This window comes from Dermatophagoides pteronyssinus, unplaced genomic scaffold (assembly GCF_027571235.1).
Source record: "Dermatophagoides pteronyssinus isolate colony J.1.1.1.1 unplaced genomic scaffold, Derpt_VIB-CSIC_2022.12 sq0011, whole genome shotgun sequence".
Classification (NCBI taxonomy): domain Eukaryota; kingdom Metazoa; phylum Arthropoda; class Arachnida; order Sarcoptiformes; family Pyroglyphidae; genus Dermatophagoides; species Dermatophagoides pteronyssinus.
In genome coordinates, this window is record NW_027461535.1 from 44140 (window position 1) to 60243 (window position 16104).

Sequence of the window (16104 nt, forward strand, 5' to 3'; positions counted from 1 at the left end):
CTTAATTTCTCGTTCCTGAAACTTGTGACCTCAAAGCCATTCTTCACATGCTATATGGCCAGAGTTTTGCCCTATATAGATTTAGTTTCTGTTCAATTGTCCAGTGAAACAGACCAAATGAAACATCATTTTAGTTTAGTTAGATATAAATATTTCAACAAATTTAATAGTTTATAATTTCTTTTCCCCTTCCTCTCACATGATTCATTTTCAAATTTCAAAAAATCTAAAAAAATTTCAACATGCTTCTTCGATGACCACAACGTTATTTACAACAACAGAAAAAAGTATAGTGTCAGAAAAAAATAATCGAAAAAATACAATTTCAATTTGAATGATAAATAAATCTGATGGTAACGTGATGATGATAAGGTGAGGAAAGTGAATCACAATAATTTTCATTTCGACATTCGGCCCGAATATTGATGATGATGATGATTTAGACCAGACAACAACGATGATGATGATGATATCGATGAGGATGTCGAATTGGTTGATGCTGTTGAAGAGGATGATGAATGTATCGATTCTTGTCTCCGGATTATTTGTTGTGTCTGATCATGATTGAAACGCATCACGGCGGCAATTACCTTAGCCAGCGTCTAGTGTTAATGAAAAATAAATTTTTTAATAATTTCTATCAAAAGATTAACCGAATACACTTACCACCGGTTCACGTCCAATCATGAATTCGAATAAAATATTTCGAAGATATTCATATTCGGTCGGTTGTGGAAGGTGAACACCCAGTATGGCACAATTTTCCATATCAGAATCATTATCATTGCTGTTTTTCGATGAATTGTAATGATTGCTATTTAGATTGTTGCTTCGTTGTTGTTCTTGCTGTTGCATATTGACCAATTCTTTCAGACGTAAATTCTCTTCACTAAAAGCCAGAAAGTTGATGAGAAAAACTGATTGGTAAATCAATGAATGATACTTACTGATATTGAAGAATGGAATTTTGCAATGCATTGATCTGATAGTTGTTTCTATCGGTACCGGTCAATTGTTCGTGTAAGTGCTTCAATTCATTATCCTTTGATTTTAATCTTTGTTGGTAGTATTCATGAACTTCTTCCAGTGCTGTATTCTTTTCGTTAATTTCATTCTGCAATGATGTTATTGAATTTTTATGTTCATTCAATAATCGATTTTCGATCGAATCGAATTGCTCCATTTTTTCGGCCAATTCCTGTTTCTTCTCTTCCAATGTTGTTTGCAGTGTCTCGATTTGATTTTCGAATTGTTTGGTCAATTTGGCCACTTGTTCCCCACTGCTATCTTGCAGTGTTTTCAATGTTTTCTCCAAATTATCATTGACATTGGTAAGCTGTTCGATTTGCGCACGTAATTTACTCAATTCATTACGCGATTTGATTAGCTCCTGGTTGGTGGAATTTTGCTGGGTGGTGGCATTCATGAGACTTTCGTCCAATTGTGATTCTCGTATCTCTAATTGTTTATACAATGATTCGATCGTTTCTTCGTGCTTAGCACGCATGGAATCCATAGTCATTTTCAATTCTTTCATTTGACATTTTTCTTTATGCAATTCATCTTTAAGTGATTGATTCAATTCTTCGTTCAATTTAACATCTTCCTTCAATTCTCGTTCATTTTTAACACTGGATTTTAGTTTCTCTTCCAATAGGATAACTTCGGTGCGGAGTTCTTGTTCACAAACATTTCTGGCTTGAAGTTTCTCTTCCAGTTCGACTATCTGATCTCGACTTTTTCGCAAATTTTCCTGTACCGTTTTGATTCGATTCTGTTCGCCGACGGATTTATCTTCAAATTGTTTAATTTTAGCTGATAATGATTTTTCATTTTGTTCTTTATGCTTTAGCGAATCTTCTAGTTGACAAACTGTTTTTTCCAATTGTTTACGAGCTTCGGTCATAGCATCAATTTCTGCCATTAACTTCTGGATTCGAATCGTTTGATCTTGATTTTGCTGTTGTTGTCGTTGAGTTTCTTGTTTAACGCTTTTCAACTGTGATTCTGTTGTTTGCAACACATCTTTTAGTTTTTGTTTTGATTCCAGAATATCTTTAGCGTTCGATTTAATTTTGGAAATTTCTTCCAGATACGATGCATTTTGTGCTCTCATTTCGGCCAATTCCCCGACTAATTGTTCATTTTGTTGACGTTGTGATTTGAGTTGTTTATCGATTTCTTCCGTATTGTTATTGCTGTTGGATCGTACATTATCTAATTCCACTTTCATTGCTTCGATTTCTTGTTCTTTTTTGGCCAAATTATCCTGTATTTGTATTAGAAATTGACATTGTTCTTGTAATTGATTTGTCTTGGCTTTTAGTTCCTTTTTCTGATCTTTAAGATCATTTCGAAGTTTCGCCGCTTCATTATTCCATTGTGATTCCCGTATTCGCAATTCATCGATTTGTTCCCGACGTTGTTCGGCTGTTTTTCTTATATCATTCAATTCCGTTTGAATATTTTGCAATCGACTGCATTCATCTTCAAGATTTTTCCGTTCCGATAACAATGTTTCAACTTGCTTTCGGAGATCAAGATTTTGTGAATCACTTTCAGTGGATAGTTGATCAATTTTCAATTTGAGATTATTATTCTCTTCAATAATTTGACGGCAACCGGATTCGAAATGCATTAAAAGTTCATCAATGGTTGTCGTTTCTTCGATATTCATATCGTTGAAATGGGATTGTAAAAGTTTGAAAAATTGATTTTTCAATTTTAGCGAATGACCGCGAAGCAAAGTATTATCCTGATTAATTTGTTCATTTTTTTGCTGTAATAAATTAATCGTTTGCTGTAGAGATTCGATATCGTTGCGCAGTTTTTGTATCAATTTTTTAGTAACTTCTGTGGCTTTTGTCTTTTTATCTAGATTTGAATCCAATTGCTGAATAGTTTGCTGTTTTTCATTGTTTTCTTTTTTAAGCTGATCATTTTCATTGATAAAATGATTCAGTTTTGTTTTTAGCGAATCAATTTCAACGTCTTTTTCCGAAATCAATTCATTAATTCTATTGATTTCTTGCGATTGTTGTTCAAGTTGTGCTTTTAGTTGATTCAATTCTTCGTCCGGTTGTTGATCATCACCTGATTGAAGATCGATTGATTTTGATTGCAATTGCACCATTTGTTGCTCTAAACTTTGTAATTGTATCAATAATTGTTGATTATCAGTTTCCAACTGGGATTTCTGTTCACAAGCAATTCTAAGCTCTTGTTCAGTTCGATCAATATCATCAACCTTTTTCTGTAAAGTATCGATTTGATCGAGAGAATTTTGCAATTGAACTTCCCTTTCAGCCAATTGTTGTTCAAGTGATTGCCGTTGTTTGGTAGTCATTTCCGTTAACTGAATCAATTCTTCTTGGGCTGCTTTCCAACGACATTCCATTTGTTGAACATCATTCGATGTTGTTTTGAGCGTTTTATTTTCATCACGTAACATAATCAGTTCTTTTCGTATTTGCTCCAATTCTTCCATATTTTTATCAACACATTTTGATCGTTCTCGTTCATCCTTAGCCAATTTTTCCTGTAATCCTTTGATCGTTTCGTTTTTTGCTTTCAATTCCACTAGTCTGTGTTTTGATTCTGCGGTTCGTTTTTCCAGTTGATCTTTAAGCTCTTTGATGATGATTTTCCTCGATTCCAATTCATCGTGCAGACGTTGTTTAGCTTCTGTGAATGATTCACTTGCCGAATCTTTTAGACGACGTAGCTGCTCAATTTCTTCTCGCAATTTTGCCACTTCTTGTTTCGACATTAAGAGTGATTCATTTTCTTTCATAACCGAATCCAATTTTGCTTTATTCGATTTCAATGATTCATTACATTTGGCAAGCAATGATTCTTGTCGTTCGATTCGTGCTAGTAATTCCTGTCGATCATCCTGTTGATCATTATCGCCAGCCGATTGAGAATTCTTTTCAACATTTAATACTTCGAATTGTTGTTGCAAAACTTTAATCTGTTCTTCTTTTTCTTCAATCACAACGCGCAGATTTTCTTCCAAATGCCGTTTTGCTTCCTGCTCCAGTGAACATTGTTCTTTCAATTCGTTCATACGCCGAATTGCTTTATCCTGTGTTTCGGTAAGCACTGTTTTTAGTTTATCTTTTTCTTCAACAGTTTCTCTATATGCTTTCACAACTTCGGTCCAACGTTCACGATATTTACGGCTACGGTCTTTATAGCGAACACATAGATCAATCAACTGTTCTTTACTAATATTATCCATATTACGGACACTCGATTCAGATTCATATTCACTATCTGATTGTGGAATGGAAAAATTTTGCGATAAATTACTGACAAAATTGGAGAATTTCGTTTTGAAAAATGAATTCGATTCATTGTCACTGTTCGAATCGGTGGTTTGCTTCATTGTCGACGACGTTGTCGGTGTTGTTGATGATGAGGATTGTAATGGTTTTAATTTATCATTTTGATCATCATCAAGATCGACTAGACTGAATTCGGGATTATCGTTCAATTTCTGGCCACTACCACTACTATTATCAAATGTTTTCGAATGCGTCATAGTCGGTGTTTGAGACGAAACACTTTCTTGCTGTTGTAGTGCCGACGACAATGATGTGGATGATGTTGTTTCAGTTATAGATTTGAAATCGCTCAATTTATCTGTAACTGTATTGATGGTTCCATTATTAACCTGATCAAAATAAAGGGAATTGAAATCAAATTTCCAAACAATCAAACAAATCCAAATAATCATACCAAATTCAATGCCTGTGATTGTATATTCACTTTGGCTTTTTCATATTCATTCGATACTTTTTCCTTCAATGCTTTGAACATTATCAATTCGGTCGATTAAGCAACAATGTAGAGAGACAAATGTTGATTTTGAATAGCTTCAGCAAGAATGAAATTTAATAAAAGTAGATTGTTCCTACAGTGTTGACATAAAATCCATCGAATAGATGATCACATTTGATTGCACAACATTGATTTTGAAATATCATCAATATCATTAAGGTAATATGCTTTTTATGGGGTTTTCGAGAATCAAATTAAATCAAAACACTGACGACATCAAATTATTTTTCCAAACAAAACTCTACCTTGGGGTTATACGCAAACAACGTTTCCAAGTTTTTTTTAATCGAATTTTATAAAAACAAATTAACTTTGATTTTAATTTTTAATCAAAAATAATAATAAAATTCATTTACTGATCATCATCATCATTCTATATAAAAAATCATTAATCAATCGGCAAATTTGTTTGGATAAAATCTTAATCCTTGTATACTTTCATCACGACAAACTATGCCGAATTTTTCCGATTCAATTAAACGTTGACGTGCCAATGCAACGGAAATATCTACTTTGATTGCAAATTCTTGTGGTGTAAGATTTTCATGCTGATCGAACATGTCAACTATCTGATTGTTTATATAATTCTGATCAAAATCATCACATTGCAACGTGATTAGACCGCTAGGATATTTCACTATTTTCATTCCCAGATTTTGTTTCTCCATTGTCGAACATCCATTGTATAAATCTTCGGGTGAAATTAGTGAAAATCCACGCGAACGATTATAAGCACAATATACTTCGGGCAATGAAATTTGGCCACCTTTCGACTTGGCTAATGGTTTGATAATTTTAGCAACTTGTCGACCCAAATCTTGATAGTATTTATTATCACTACGATATTTGCTTCGTTTCACCGGATCTTCAATATCATCATCAACACCAAGACTTAATAGGTAAGATTTGAAGAGAATAGTTTCATCTGATGATATTTCATTGCCTTTTTCCTTCAATTTATCTTTAATACTATTGGACAGTTTCACCATTTCTTCTAAAAATGACATTAAATTTTTCAGGTCTTGAAATGCACCATCAATGTTTCGACTTGTTTCTTCATGTTGATCTTGAATTTTTCGTTCAATTCCACCGATTCCTTGCCGATATTTTTTCTTGTCCATTTTTATTTCGAAAGAATTCATTCGAAGAAAAGCTGTTCAATTCATTGATATTTCTATGGAAAGCCTTTAACAAAGAGCGTGACGCTGCGTGCAGTGAGCCACAATTCCATTCGAATTGGTCAAATTGGGTAATTTTCGACTTTAATTTTGGATTTTGATCCGATCAAATAATAACCATGGTTAAATTGAAAAAATTACGGCCACGTTGTTTTTTTGACATCTCGATCGACGGTGAAAATGGTATGTTTTTTTGATTGTCGTTTGTTTTGTTTATGATTTAATCATTTTGACATTTTGATAGCCGGTCGGATTATTTTCGAATTATTCAATGAAACATGTCCGAAAACATGTGAAAATTTCAAAGCACTTTGCACAGGGGAATCAGGCATCGGACGATTGACTGGAAAACCTTTACATTATAAAAATGTTAATTTTCATCGTATAATCAACGGATTTATGATACAAAGTGGAGATTTCTCCCAAAACAATGGTAAAGGTGGTGAAAGTATTTTCGGTGGCACATTCAACGATGAATCTTTTGAACATAAACATGATCGACCATTTCTGTTGTCGATGGCAAATCGTGGACCAAATACAAATGGTTCTCAATTTTTCATGTAAGTGATGTAACTATACTTTCAACAACCTAATTTTGTTATCATTTTTTTTAAATTTAGAACCCTTGTACCAACACCGCATCTTGATGGGTAAGTTACTTTGATCTGGGTAATCGAAATTCGTTTTTATAGCAATTTTTTTAAAATAGCGTTCATGTTGTATTTGGTCATGTAATCGTTGGCCAAGATGTTGTAATGCGAATCGCCCAGCAACCAGTCGATAAACAAAGTCGCCCTGCAGTATCAGTTTGCATATCAAATTGCGGTGAATTAGTACCACAAATCAAGCCGAAACCGACGAAAACTTTGAAAGCCAAAAAACGAAGCCATAAAAAACGAAAAAATGATAGTGATGATGATTCAGATGATACAAGTTCGGATTCAAGTTCAAGCAGCAGCAGCAGTTCAAGTAGCAGCTCTGAATCGGAAGATTCTTCACAAGAAACAACAGATCAACAACATGCAGATAATGGTGATAGTACGAAAACTGAAACTGAAAACAGTATTTCTTTATTGTAAGTTTTTTTTCTATTCATCATATTTTCAATTCATTTAATCATCAATCAATCTTTTCGTTTAGCAATCCAAAATATTCAGTTCGTATTGATCCGGATGAAATACCCGAAGTACCACAGAATCGTTTTTTGCAACGAAGTTTTCGACCAGCTCCTTCTTCCACAAACGAAACAGTTATCAAAAACAAAGATAAAGAAGAACCATCTAGAAAAAGTCGTTCCCTAGAATCCTCGTCAAATAATAACCGATCATATGAAAGACGTATTTTATATACACGTTCGGGACGGAAAATCAAAGGTCGTGGTTCAGTTCGATATCGTACACCAACACCTGACGATGATGATCATCATCGTTATCGCAGGTCCTCATATTCTTCACGAAGATGGCGTAGAAGTGAAACACCACCATATTGGCGGGCTGAACAATCAAAACTTCGGCCATGGAAACAGATAATATCCGATATGGATCGTGCGAAAAAACGGGATTCTGAAAAGGATAAAAGTCGTCAAAGAAGTTCTCGTTCACGTTCAAATGAACGACATCATCGTCGTCATCGTCATCACCATCGTGAAAGCAGAAATAATGAGCATGATGATCATTCTAAACGAAAAAATCGAAATGACGATCGTCATCGTTCACGAAGTTCAAGTCCAATAAAATATCAAGATAGAAAAATGGATGACAAAAATGGCAGACATAAAAGAAAATTTCGAGAATTTCCATCACCACCACCTTCATCAGTATCGGAAAAACCCAATTCCAATTCAAAACACAGACAATCTCGAAAATCAATAGAAAAAGAAAATCATCCACAGGATTTACAGCAAAATGAATCAAACGATATCAACACCGCCAACAAATTGCAAAAAGCAATCGAATTGAAAACCTAAAAAAATGTTCATTCATTCATGTTTTTACAAACCAAGCATTTGTTTGCACTTGAATCAAATCTGCATTCGAATATTAAAAATTCATTTTTATTTAATTTGTTCATTTTCCAGAAAACTTTTCCTTCATCATTATCTGAATACTCAATGTTATTTTTCCCGTAAAGTTTCTTTATTCGATGTTCATTTGATTAAGCAAGATCCAAATAAAGAAAATAACATTTTCGTTTCATTTATAGCACCTTTATATGCGTGCCGTATTAATGGTGTCCAAAAAGCAATTTGGCTTATCGATCCAGCAGAAAAAATTCGACGAACACACCCAAAAAAATCCAACTGGTTTTGGGTTGACTTTCATTCTGAAAAAATACCTTTATATTTTGGGTTACCCTTGGTTATAATATTTTCATATTTTGACAAATGTTTTCAAGAACGCAATCGCAATTTTTGTTGGTTTCGATGATTTTTCCTTTTATATCGTTTGGGTCCCGACAATTGTGTTTTGACAGTGAAATTGGTGGTTGAAAGAATAATTTCAATGAAACGATTCGACCAAGCCCAAATAGCAATCATCTCCAGTAAATAATTTAATTTCACTCAAAAACAATATTTGTTGATTTTCTATCGAATCTTTTATTGTTGTTGCATTTTAATACATTTTTTATTGTTGTTGTTTTTAATGTGATTTGAGTTAACTACGAAAAATTCTGCAATTTTTTTCATTTAAAAATACCTCGAAAAGCTAACCATTCGAATTCGAATGATACAAAAATGTCGAATAATATTGTTCCGATTGAACAACCAAATAGTCAAAAACCATCAAGTAAGTTGTTATGCCCTTGAAGCTGGATTAATGATTAACCATTTCTTTGAAATGAAGATAGTGCATTCAAGCAACAAAAATTATCGGCTTGGCAGCCAATTCTGACGGTTGGAACAGTATTACCTACATTCTTTTTGATTGGAGTTGCATTCATACCGGTAGGAATTGGTCTATTGATCTCATCGTATCAAGTTCAGGAATTAGAAATCGATTATACATCATGTGAACGGAGTCAAATCACCCCACACATTCCTCGCAATTCAACAGTATCTCCTCCCGCAACACTTTGTTCGGAATTTTTAGCTAAAAATCCTACTGGAAATTGTAGCTGTATGGTGAATTTGGAACTTGATGCCGATTATCGTCGTGATGTATTCATTTATTATGGTTTAACAAATTTCTATCAAAATCATCGACGTTATGTAAAATCCCGTGATGATTATCAACTTCTTGGTCATATACGTGCCGGCCGTGAATGTTCCCCATTTGCACATCGTATCGATCCCAATGATGGAATATTGAAACCAATCATACCATGTGGTGCTATAGCCAATAGTCTTTTCAATGATACATTTCAATTGGAACGTTTGGTTCATGATGCCAGTAATAATCCTACCTATAATGAAGTTCCATTAATCAAAACCGGAATAGCATGGGCAACTGATAGGAATAAATTCAAAAATCCACCCATGCCAAAAGGATTGAATAATCTAGCTGCTGCTTTCAATGGCACACTTCATCCAGTAAATTGGCCTCGTCATGTTTACGATCTTGATCCTAGTGATCCCAATGATAATGGTCTACAAAATGAAGGTCTTATTGTGTGGATGCGTACGGCTGCCTTTCCAACTTTTCGTAAATTGTATGCACGAATCCGCCACGATATCAATGAGAAGGATGTTAGTTATCAGGAGGGATTACCTAAAGGCAAATATCGACTGCATATCCAATACAGTAAGCACCCATTACCAATGTTATTATATCAGTCTGAACAAAATCAATCATTCTTTATTGCAACAATAGATTTTCCTGTTGCCGGATTTAAGGGTAAAAAACGATTCATTATTTCAAATACATCATGGCTTGGTGGACGTAATCCGTTCATTGGCGCTGTTTACATATTAGTTGGTTTGACAGCATTGCTGCTATCCGGATTATTTCTGATAATCCATAAAAAATTTAGTCCAAGGTTTGTATCCACCATCAAAAAGTCTTATCTAATCTAATGATTTGATTATTGTGCAAACAAACCAAACAGTTCTTCAGACAATTTAAACATTACATCACAGACCCCGTTCCTCAATTGATGTCGATAGCAACGGTGTTCCTCATCATGCTGAATCTAGAAAATCATTGTCTATAATTCTTAATCTTGTTGTATTAACAAATATCCTTATCATCTATTATTGATTGAATTGGATGATGATGATGATGTTATCATCCTTATTTTTTCTCTTTTATTCAAAATGCAAATATATTTCATTAAAATAAAAAATTACTTGTTATCTTTCCATCAATCATATTCGATTTTATTAATTCTAATTCGAAGAGCCTATTTGAACCATCACAAGTTCTCTTGGGCCTAAATAGACTTTGATTCTATGAACAAATTCGTGATCATTGCGCACAAATCATGATTCATGTCAATCAATATTCTCAGGTGGATGTTTGCAAACGGCTAAAAATTAATTAATTTTATTGAACATTACTTTTTTATTGATGATTTGATAGCTCATCGATTTCCATGTACCAAACACACACACACAACAATCAATTGTGTGATTGGATTAATGTGATTACATGCAACAATTGATCAAAAACAAACAGTCAAGAAAAATTTGTCAACAACAAATCGATTGATTTTCGATAAAAATGATGATGACTGATGATCAATATAATTATTATAAATGATAAATTCGATGACAACATCATCATTGTTGTAATAATAATGGATTATATTAGCCATATTAATATCTGCAAATGTGTCTATATTACAATCATCTATTCAATATTTGCAATGATGATTTTGATTTTGGATGAGCATTATTTTTATATAAAGATTTATTTTTTGAAATCATCCTCATCATTTCAAACTTGATATCACTGTAGCATAGCCCAAAACGAATCATTTCTTCTTTATCAAGTATGTTTTGCATTTTCGATTTCGTCAAACAATGTTTGTCTGGCCATCTTTCATTCATATGATAATGTTTGATCCTGTTTTGGCATTTTTCGAAGAAAAACCTGTATCTGGTCAACACAACAAATTAAGGATGCTTTTGTTCATTGATTATGTTGTTTGACCGTTAGTTAGTTGTCTATCTCTGCCATATCTCTCTTTCTCTCACTTTGGCAGAAAAAATACCGTTATTCCACATTTAACATTTAGATTCAGATAGATTGAGTGATTCAGATAGATTCATCATTAGATTGCTTGTATATTTTATAATCTATTTCATTTTGTTTCGTTTTTTCACCAAAAGAATGGCCCTTAACGATGATGTAAAAAATTTGCTTCAAAAATATGGCCAACAACATTTGCTACAATTTTTCGACCGAAATTCTCTCGAACAAAACAAACAACTGATCGATGATATCAATTCGGTTGATTTTCAATCCTTATGTCGTGATGAGTATTTTAAAAATTCTGATCATTTGATTGAATCGATTGAACAACAATTGCAACCATTAGATGCCAAAATTCAACAAGATATCCGTCAAACATCACCCGAACTGATTGAAAAATATCGTCAACTTGGTGAGTAAAAATAAAAAATGTTTCCTATTCACCAAGCAATCAATCAATCGGTACAGGTCTGGAAGAAATATCCAAAGGTAAAGTTGCTGTTTTGCTGTTAGCCGGGGGTCAAGGAACACGACTTGGTTCCAGTTTACCCAAAGGAATGTTCGATTTAGGATTAGCTTCGCATAAAACTCTGTTTCAAATTCAGGCTGAACGAATTTATAGGCTGCAAAAAATGGCTGGAAAATCCCAGGCTATAATTCCATGGTATATTATGGCTTCGGAGCATACACTCAACTCAACGATTGAATTCTTCAAGAAAAACAGTTATTTTGGTTTGGATGAAAAAAACATCATGTTTTTCGAACAGGATAATATTCCTTGTTTTACTTTGGATGGTAAAATCATTCTCAAACAAATGTTCAAATTGGCGCGGGCACCAAATGGTAATGGTGGTCTGTATGAAGCGATCAGTAAAAAAGGAATTCTAAATGATATGCAACAACGTGGTATCCACCACATCCATGCTTATTGCGTGGATAATATTCTGGTCAAAGTTGCTGATCCAGTATTCATTGGTTATTGTGCGACCAAAAATGTTGAATGTGGTGCAAAAGCAGTGGAAAAAATGAATCCCAATGAAGCTGTTGGTGTTATTTGTAAAGTTGGCGGTCGTTATCAAGTTGTTGAATATAGTGAACTTTCAGAAGAAATATCTCAACAACGTGGTGCGGATGGTCGATTGATGTTCAATGCTGGCAACATTTGTAATCATTATTTTACGCTGAAATTTCTTCGGGAAAAAGTTCGTTACGATGAACTTCCTTATCATTTGGCTAAAAAAAAGATTCCCTATGTTGATGGTGAAGGTCGCCCGATACAACCAGACAAACCGAATGGAATCAAATTGGAAAAATTCATTTTCGATGTATTCCGATTCGTTGAGTAAGTCACTTGAATCGCTTAATCTTTTTTAAACAAATTTTATTTCAAAATTCAGTGAGGATAAATTTGCCGTCTGGCAAGTGATTCGTGAAGATGAATTTTCTCCATTGAAAAACAATGATCAAGCTATTAGTGATACACCGACAACAGCACGTTTATCATTGTATAATCTTCATCAAAGATATTTGCTTAAAGCTGGTGCCAAAATCATTGATGGTCAGAATGGACAACCAGTTCCGTTACCGTTAAGGTTTGTTTCTTGATAATGTCTTTGATTTTTTAACCAAAAAAAATTTTCCTTTATTTTCACTATGACGATTCCTTTAAATTGTTTACAGTCCTGTGTTAACCACTGACAAAAGGTAATCATTCAATTGAGAATATCAATTTATTAACCATCTCCTTGAACTAATCCCTTTACAGCAAATATTCGAATCAAGTTGTCTGTGAAATATCACCATTAATATCGTATGAAGATGAAAATCTGTTGGATTTGGTCAACGGTAAAACATTATCGACTCCTGTCATTTTAAGCTAGAATTGTTTTGATTTGAAGGTTCAATTACTATTTTATTAATCCAATGTATTTTTTCAAACAAATCAATAATGTTGAAGTTGATGGTGATCATGAAAAAATTAAAATTAAATAAATTAATGTTGGTTTGGTGTTGATGATGATGGTGTTGTTTAGTTGTTTGTACACCTTGACATATAATAATGGCTATATTTTTGTTTAAAATTTATTGTTGTTGCCAATATTAATGGCTCAATGAGGAAAAGTTTCTCTCTCAATCGAATAGCGTGATCGATCAATCGCGATGAATTGATCAACCATTTTTAAACACAACAGGAAAAGAAAAGAGATTTGCCCATTTCTCTTTTAGTTTTTCCCAAATCTATTTGGTCGAATCAAAAATTCAATTTTGTTTTTTTCAGTTTAAAAAATCAATTGAAAGAAAGAAAAGAAAAACCACCATCATTGTCTACAGTGTGATATGAGTGGTGGCATTATCTTGCAGTTTGAAACTACGTCAAAGTTTTTAATATGAATTTCTCTTTGTTTGTCGTTATCGTTTTCATTCATTTTCATTGATTTTGTTCAAATACAAATTGCTAACCACAAATCAAACAACGAATCTATTGGACTTTATTATTCTATTTGATACAAATTCCATCATTGTTGTTGATAGAAACTAGTTTTTTCTGTTCAATTTGTTTCTCTTTTGCTTATTGTCAAATATATTAATTATTTGTTAACATTTAAAAACAACCGTTGTTGTTTGTGTTTAGATTTTTTTATGGAATGAAAGAAAAAAAGAGTCTTTATACCTGATGTGATTTGCTTTTCGAAAAAAGGTCGTCTATATTTTTTTGATTTGAAAAAATCCATGGATACAGGCATAGTATGTTTTCTCCATTTATTGATTATTAAACAAGATCGAATCATTCAACCATGATGTCTAGGATTTGAACACAAATAAATGATACTTGTTGTCAACTATAATTGCTGCTGATTTTTTTGCATGATGACGATATTTTTCAAAACTTTTTGCATTCGATGACAACTGATCATAATGATGATGATAATTTTTTGACCGATATTGTATCACAAGATAAGAGATCTGTGAGGAAAATGTGGATCATCATCATCATAAGCATCAAATGCGATTCGATCCGAACTGATTGATTCCTATGAGGAGGAAATTTTCCTGATCATCATTTGTGATTAATTATAGCAATGATTCAAATCAAATGAACAAACCATTTAAACAAACAAACCAAACATGTTGAAGCTAATCATTCGCTTTGTATTTTGGCATTTTAAACAATTTCCATCGATATATCACTACCTCCTCTTTATACAATGTCTTCTATTTATAGATCCCAATCATCATCATCATAATGTAACAGCTTCCATGAGGAACATTGATCAATCGACATTTATGAATGATTTATCGTTAAATTGTTCTTCACCATCGATGAATGACACAACCTGTTCGAAAGATCTCAAACTAATCTGTGATGTGCAAAGTGGACGTTGTCAATGTCCATCAACCATGCCTGTACGATTATCGCCGGAAATTCCTTGCTTGCCGTATAAATTTCTTGGTGATCTCTGCATTCATTCGGATGAATGTGGTCAAATTGAAAATTCAGTTTGTGTGGCAACATTTTTATTTTCCATAAAAATTTTAAATAAAACACCTTCCTTCAAACAATGGTTTTTCTACAATAAAATTCACAACGATGATGATATGAATTATTTGCTCAACAAACTATATGGACGTTGTCGTTGTCAAAAAGGATTTCGAGCAGCAAACCGTTCGCAATGTATACCATCAACATTCGATACTCCTGTTGTTTGCGACAATCAACGAGATTGTGCATCCATTCCAAATGCTTATTGTAATCGTGAACGATGTCGATGTCCTCACGGATATTATTATGATTCAAGTGACAAACATCGTTGCAATGAAATTATCAATTTGTATGGCGAATTTTGTGCATCATCATCCGACTGTTTTATTCAACAATCAAATATGGAATGCAAAAATTCTCGATGTATTTGTTCTCGCCAATATTCCTACCACAATGATACTGGATGCGTCCGTAATTATAATATTTGCGACAACGAATCTACTACCAACATTGGTGTTCGTAATCCGAAGCGGCAATCAAATCTATGTCAACAACAAACATCACCGCTTTCAACAATAAATATTTGTCGTTTTGTGGTGAAATCATTTCCATTGATATTGATTGCAATCATAATATCCAATCTTTTCTGCTATATTCGTACAAGAAAATCATCATCATCGTTAAGTCACCGATTATTTCGGCATCAACGAGAAATTCATGAAATTAGACGTCGATTCAGTGAACAAGAACAACATCGGCGACAAATCAATTCCAACAACAATCATCATTTGTCATCAATTGATCAAAATGACCAAAGAATTCAATCATGTTCATTATTATCATTACCCGATTATGAGACTGTATTCAGCGACAACAATCAAACAATGCCTGTTATAACCTGTCAAAATCATAATCAACATCATCATCCGCAAGAACGACTGCCAACATATGAAGAGGCCATTGTTTTGTCCTTGAAAAATTCCATCACCGATGGTCATACTGATGATGATGATGATAATGTTTCCCATCAACAACTTGTTTGATAATGCTATATTAATGTTTTCATCGAAAAATGGCTGGCCATTTTGGATAAATGAACAAATTGTTTGATTTATATTTTATATTTCATTTTTGTCCTGTTTTGTTTTCATTTTTCCTTGCCCACCATCATCATTATATTTGTTGTCCTTATTGATTGTTAATAAATTTTTCGTTTTTTAAATCAACAAAAGTTTATCGATTATGAAATTTACCCAAAAAATAATTGGTTTTCACACAGGTATCGATTGTACAATATCGATTGTTCAAACGACCATAAGGAAAAATAAACGAAAGTTTTATCTCATTTTATCTATCGGGCTGTGAAATCAGTGAAAAAAGGGAAAAGGATTTTTGAATGACATACATTTTCAAAAAGGTAAAAACTATCAAGTTTATCCGAAAAAAATGAAAAATAAAAAATTTTTCC

The 16104-nt window shown here is 33.2% G+C and overlaps 6 protein-coding genes across 6 annotated transcripts; 4 read left to right on the plus strand and 2 right to left on the minus strand.

Annotated features, from left to right (window-relative positions):
- Positions 1 to 146: 146 nt before the first annotated feature.
- On the minus strand, positions 147 to 5063 carry LOC113797716 (uncharacterized). The gene is made up of 4 exons (XM_027348143.2): positions 4744 to 5063; positions 948 to 4678; positions 667 to 889; positions 147 to 602 (listed from the first exon to the last, which is right to left on the minus strand). The coding sequence occupies exons 1-4, from the start codon at positions 4822 to 4824 to the stop codon at positions 399 to 401; spliced, it is 4239 nt and encodes a 1412-aa protein (XP_027203944.2). The 5' UTR covers positions 4825 to 5063; the 3' UTR covers positions 147 to 398.
- A 50-nt stretch (positions 5064 to 5113) lies between these two features.
- Positions 5114 to 5987, minus strand: Vps36 (vacuolar protein sorting 36). The gene has a single exon (XM_027348152.2). It carries the CDS (start codon positions 5985 to 5987, stop codon positions 5238 to 5240), a length of 750 nt encoding a protein of 249 aa, XP_027203953.2. The 3' UTR covers positions 5114 to 5237.
- A 78-nt stretch (positions 5988 to 6065) lies between these two features.
- On the plus strand, positions 6066 to 8084 carry LOC113797719 (peptidyl-prolyl cis-trans isomerase G-like). The gene is made up of 5 exons (XM_027348146.2): positions 6066 to 6206; positions 6268 to 6583; positions 6644 to 6673; positions 6733 to 7098; positions 7164 to 8084. Exons 1-5 carry the CDS (start codon positions 6143 to 6145, stop codon positions 7987 to 7989), a joined length of 1602 nt encoding a protein of 533 aa, XP_027203947.2. The 5' UTR covers positions 6066 to 6142; the 3' UTR covers positions 7990 to 8084.
- A 131-nt stretch (positions 8085 to 8215) lies between these two features.
- Positions 8216 to 10326, plus strand: Cdc50 (cell cycle control protein 50A). Its single transcript, XM_075821637.1, has 4 exons — positions 8216 to 8809; positions 8867 to 9763; positions 9833 to 9998; positions 10068 to 10326. The coding sequence occupies exons 1-4, from the start codon at positions 8758 to 8760 to the stop codon at positions 10114 to 10116; spliced, it is 1164 nt and encodes a 387-aa protein (XP_075677752.1). The 5' UTR covers positions 8216 to 8757; the 3' UTR covers positions 10117 to 10326.
- Positions 10327 to 10794: 468 nt separating this feature from the next.
- Positions 10795 to 13169, plus strand: mmy (UDP-N-acetylglucosamine pyrophosphorylase mmy). Its single transcript, XM_075821635.1, has 6 exons — positions 10795 to 10952; positions 11293 to 11567; positions 11624 to 12497; positions 12553 to 12747; positions 12836 to 12859; positions 12921 to 13169. Exons 2-6 carry the CDS (start codon positions 11294 to 11296, stop codon positions 13033 to 13035), a joined length of 1482 nt encoding a protein of 493 aa, XP_075677750.1. The 5' UTR covers positions 10795 to 10952; position 11293; the 3' UTR covers positions 13036 to 13169.
- A 531-nt stretch (positions 13170 to 13700) lies between these two features.
- LOC113797722 (uncharacterized) lies at positions 13701 to 15867 on the plus strand. The gene has a single exon (XM_027348149.2). The coding sequence runs from the start codon at positions 14282 to 14284 to the stop codon at positions 15677 to 15679; it is 1398 nt and encodes a 465-aa protein (XP_027203950.2). The 5' UTR covers positions 13701 to 14281; the 3' UTR covers positions 15680 to 15867.
- The last annotated feature ends 237 nt before the right edge of the window (positions 15868 to 16104 follow it).

Coding starts and splice junctions, on each gene's coding strand:
- mmy (XM_075821635.1), top strand. CDS start 11,294: ATGGCCCTTAACGATGATGTAAAAAATTTGCTTCAAAAATATGGCCAA. Junction 11,568..11,623: donor TGAAAAATATCGTCAACTTG/GTGAGTAAAAAT, acceptor CAATCGGTACAG/GTCTGGAAGAAATATCCAAA. Junction 12,498..12,552: donor GATGTATTCCGATTCGTTGA/GTAAGTCACTTG, acceptor TTCAAAATTCAG/TGAGGATAAATTTGCCGTCT.
- Vps36 (XM_027348152.2), bottom strand. CDS start 5,987: ATGAATTCTTTCGAAATAAAAATGGACAAGAAAAAATATCGGCAAGGA.
- Cdc50 (XM_075821637.1), top strand. CDS start 8,758: ATGTCGAATAATATTGTTCCGATTGAACAACCAAATAGTCAAAAACCA. Junction 8,810..8,866: donor AAATAGTCAAAAACCATCAA/GTAAGTTGTTAT, acceptor TTTGAAATGAAG/ATAGTGCATTCAAGCAACAA. Junction 9,764..9,832: donor TCGACTGCATATCCAATACA/GTAAGCACCCAT, acceptor TTGCAACAATAG/ATTTTCCTGTTGCCGGATTT.
- LOC113797719 (XM_027348146.2), top strand. CDS start 6,143: ATGGTTAAATTGAAAAAATTACGGCCACGTTGTTTTTTTGACATCTCG. Junction 6,584..6,643: donor AATGGTTCTCAATTTTTCAT/GTAAGTGATGTA, acceptor TTTTAAATTTAG/AACCCTTGTACCAACACCGC. Junction 6,674..6,732: donor CCAACACCGCATCTTGATGG/GTAAGTTACTTT, acceptor TTTTTAAAATAG/CGTTCATGTTGTATTTGGTC.
- LOC113797716 (XM_027348143.2), bottom strand. CDS start 4,824: ATGTTCAAAGCATTGAAGGAAAAAGTATCGAATGAATATGAAAAAGCC. Junction 4,679..4,743: donor AATCACAGGCATTGAATTTG/GTATGATTATTT, acceptor TATTTTGATCAG/GTTAATAATGGAACCATCAA. Junction 603..666: donor TGATTGGACGTGAACCGGTG/GTAAGTGTATTC, acceptor CATTAACACTAG/ACGCTGGCTAAGGTAATTGC.
- LOC113797722 (XM_027348149.2), top strand. CDS start 14,282: ATGTTGAAGCTAATCATTCGCTTTGTATTTTGGCATTTTAAACAATTT.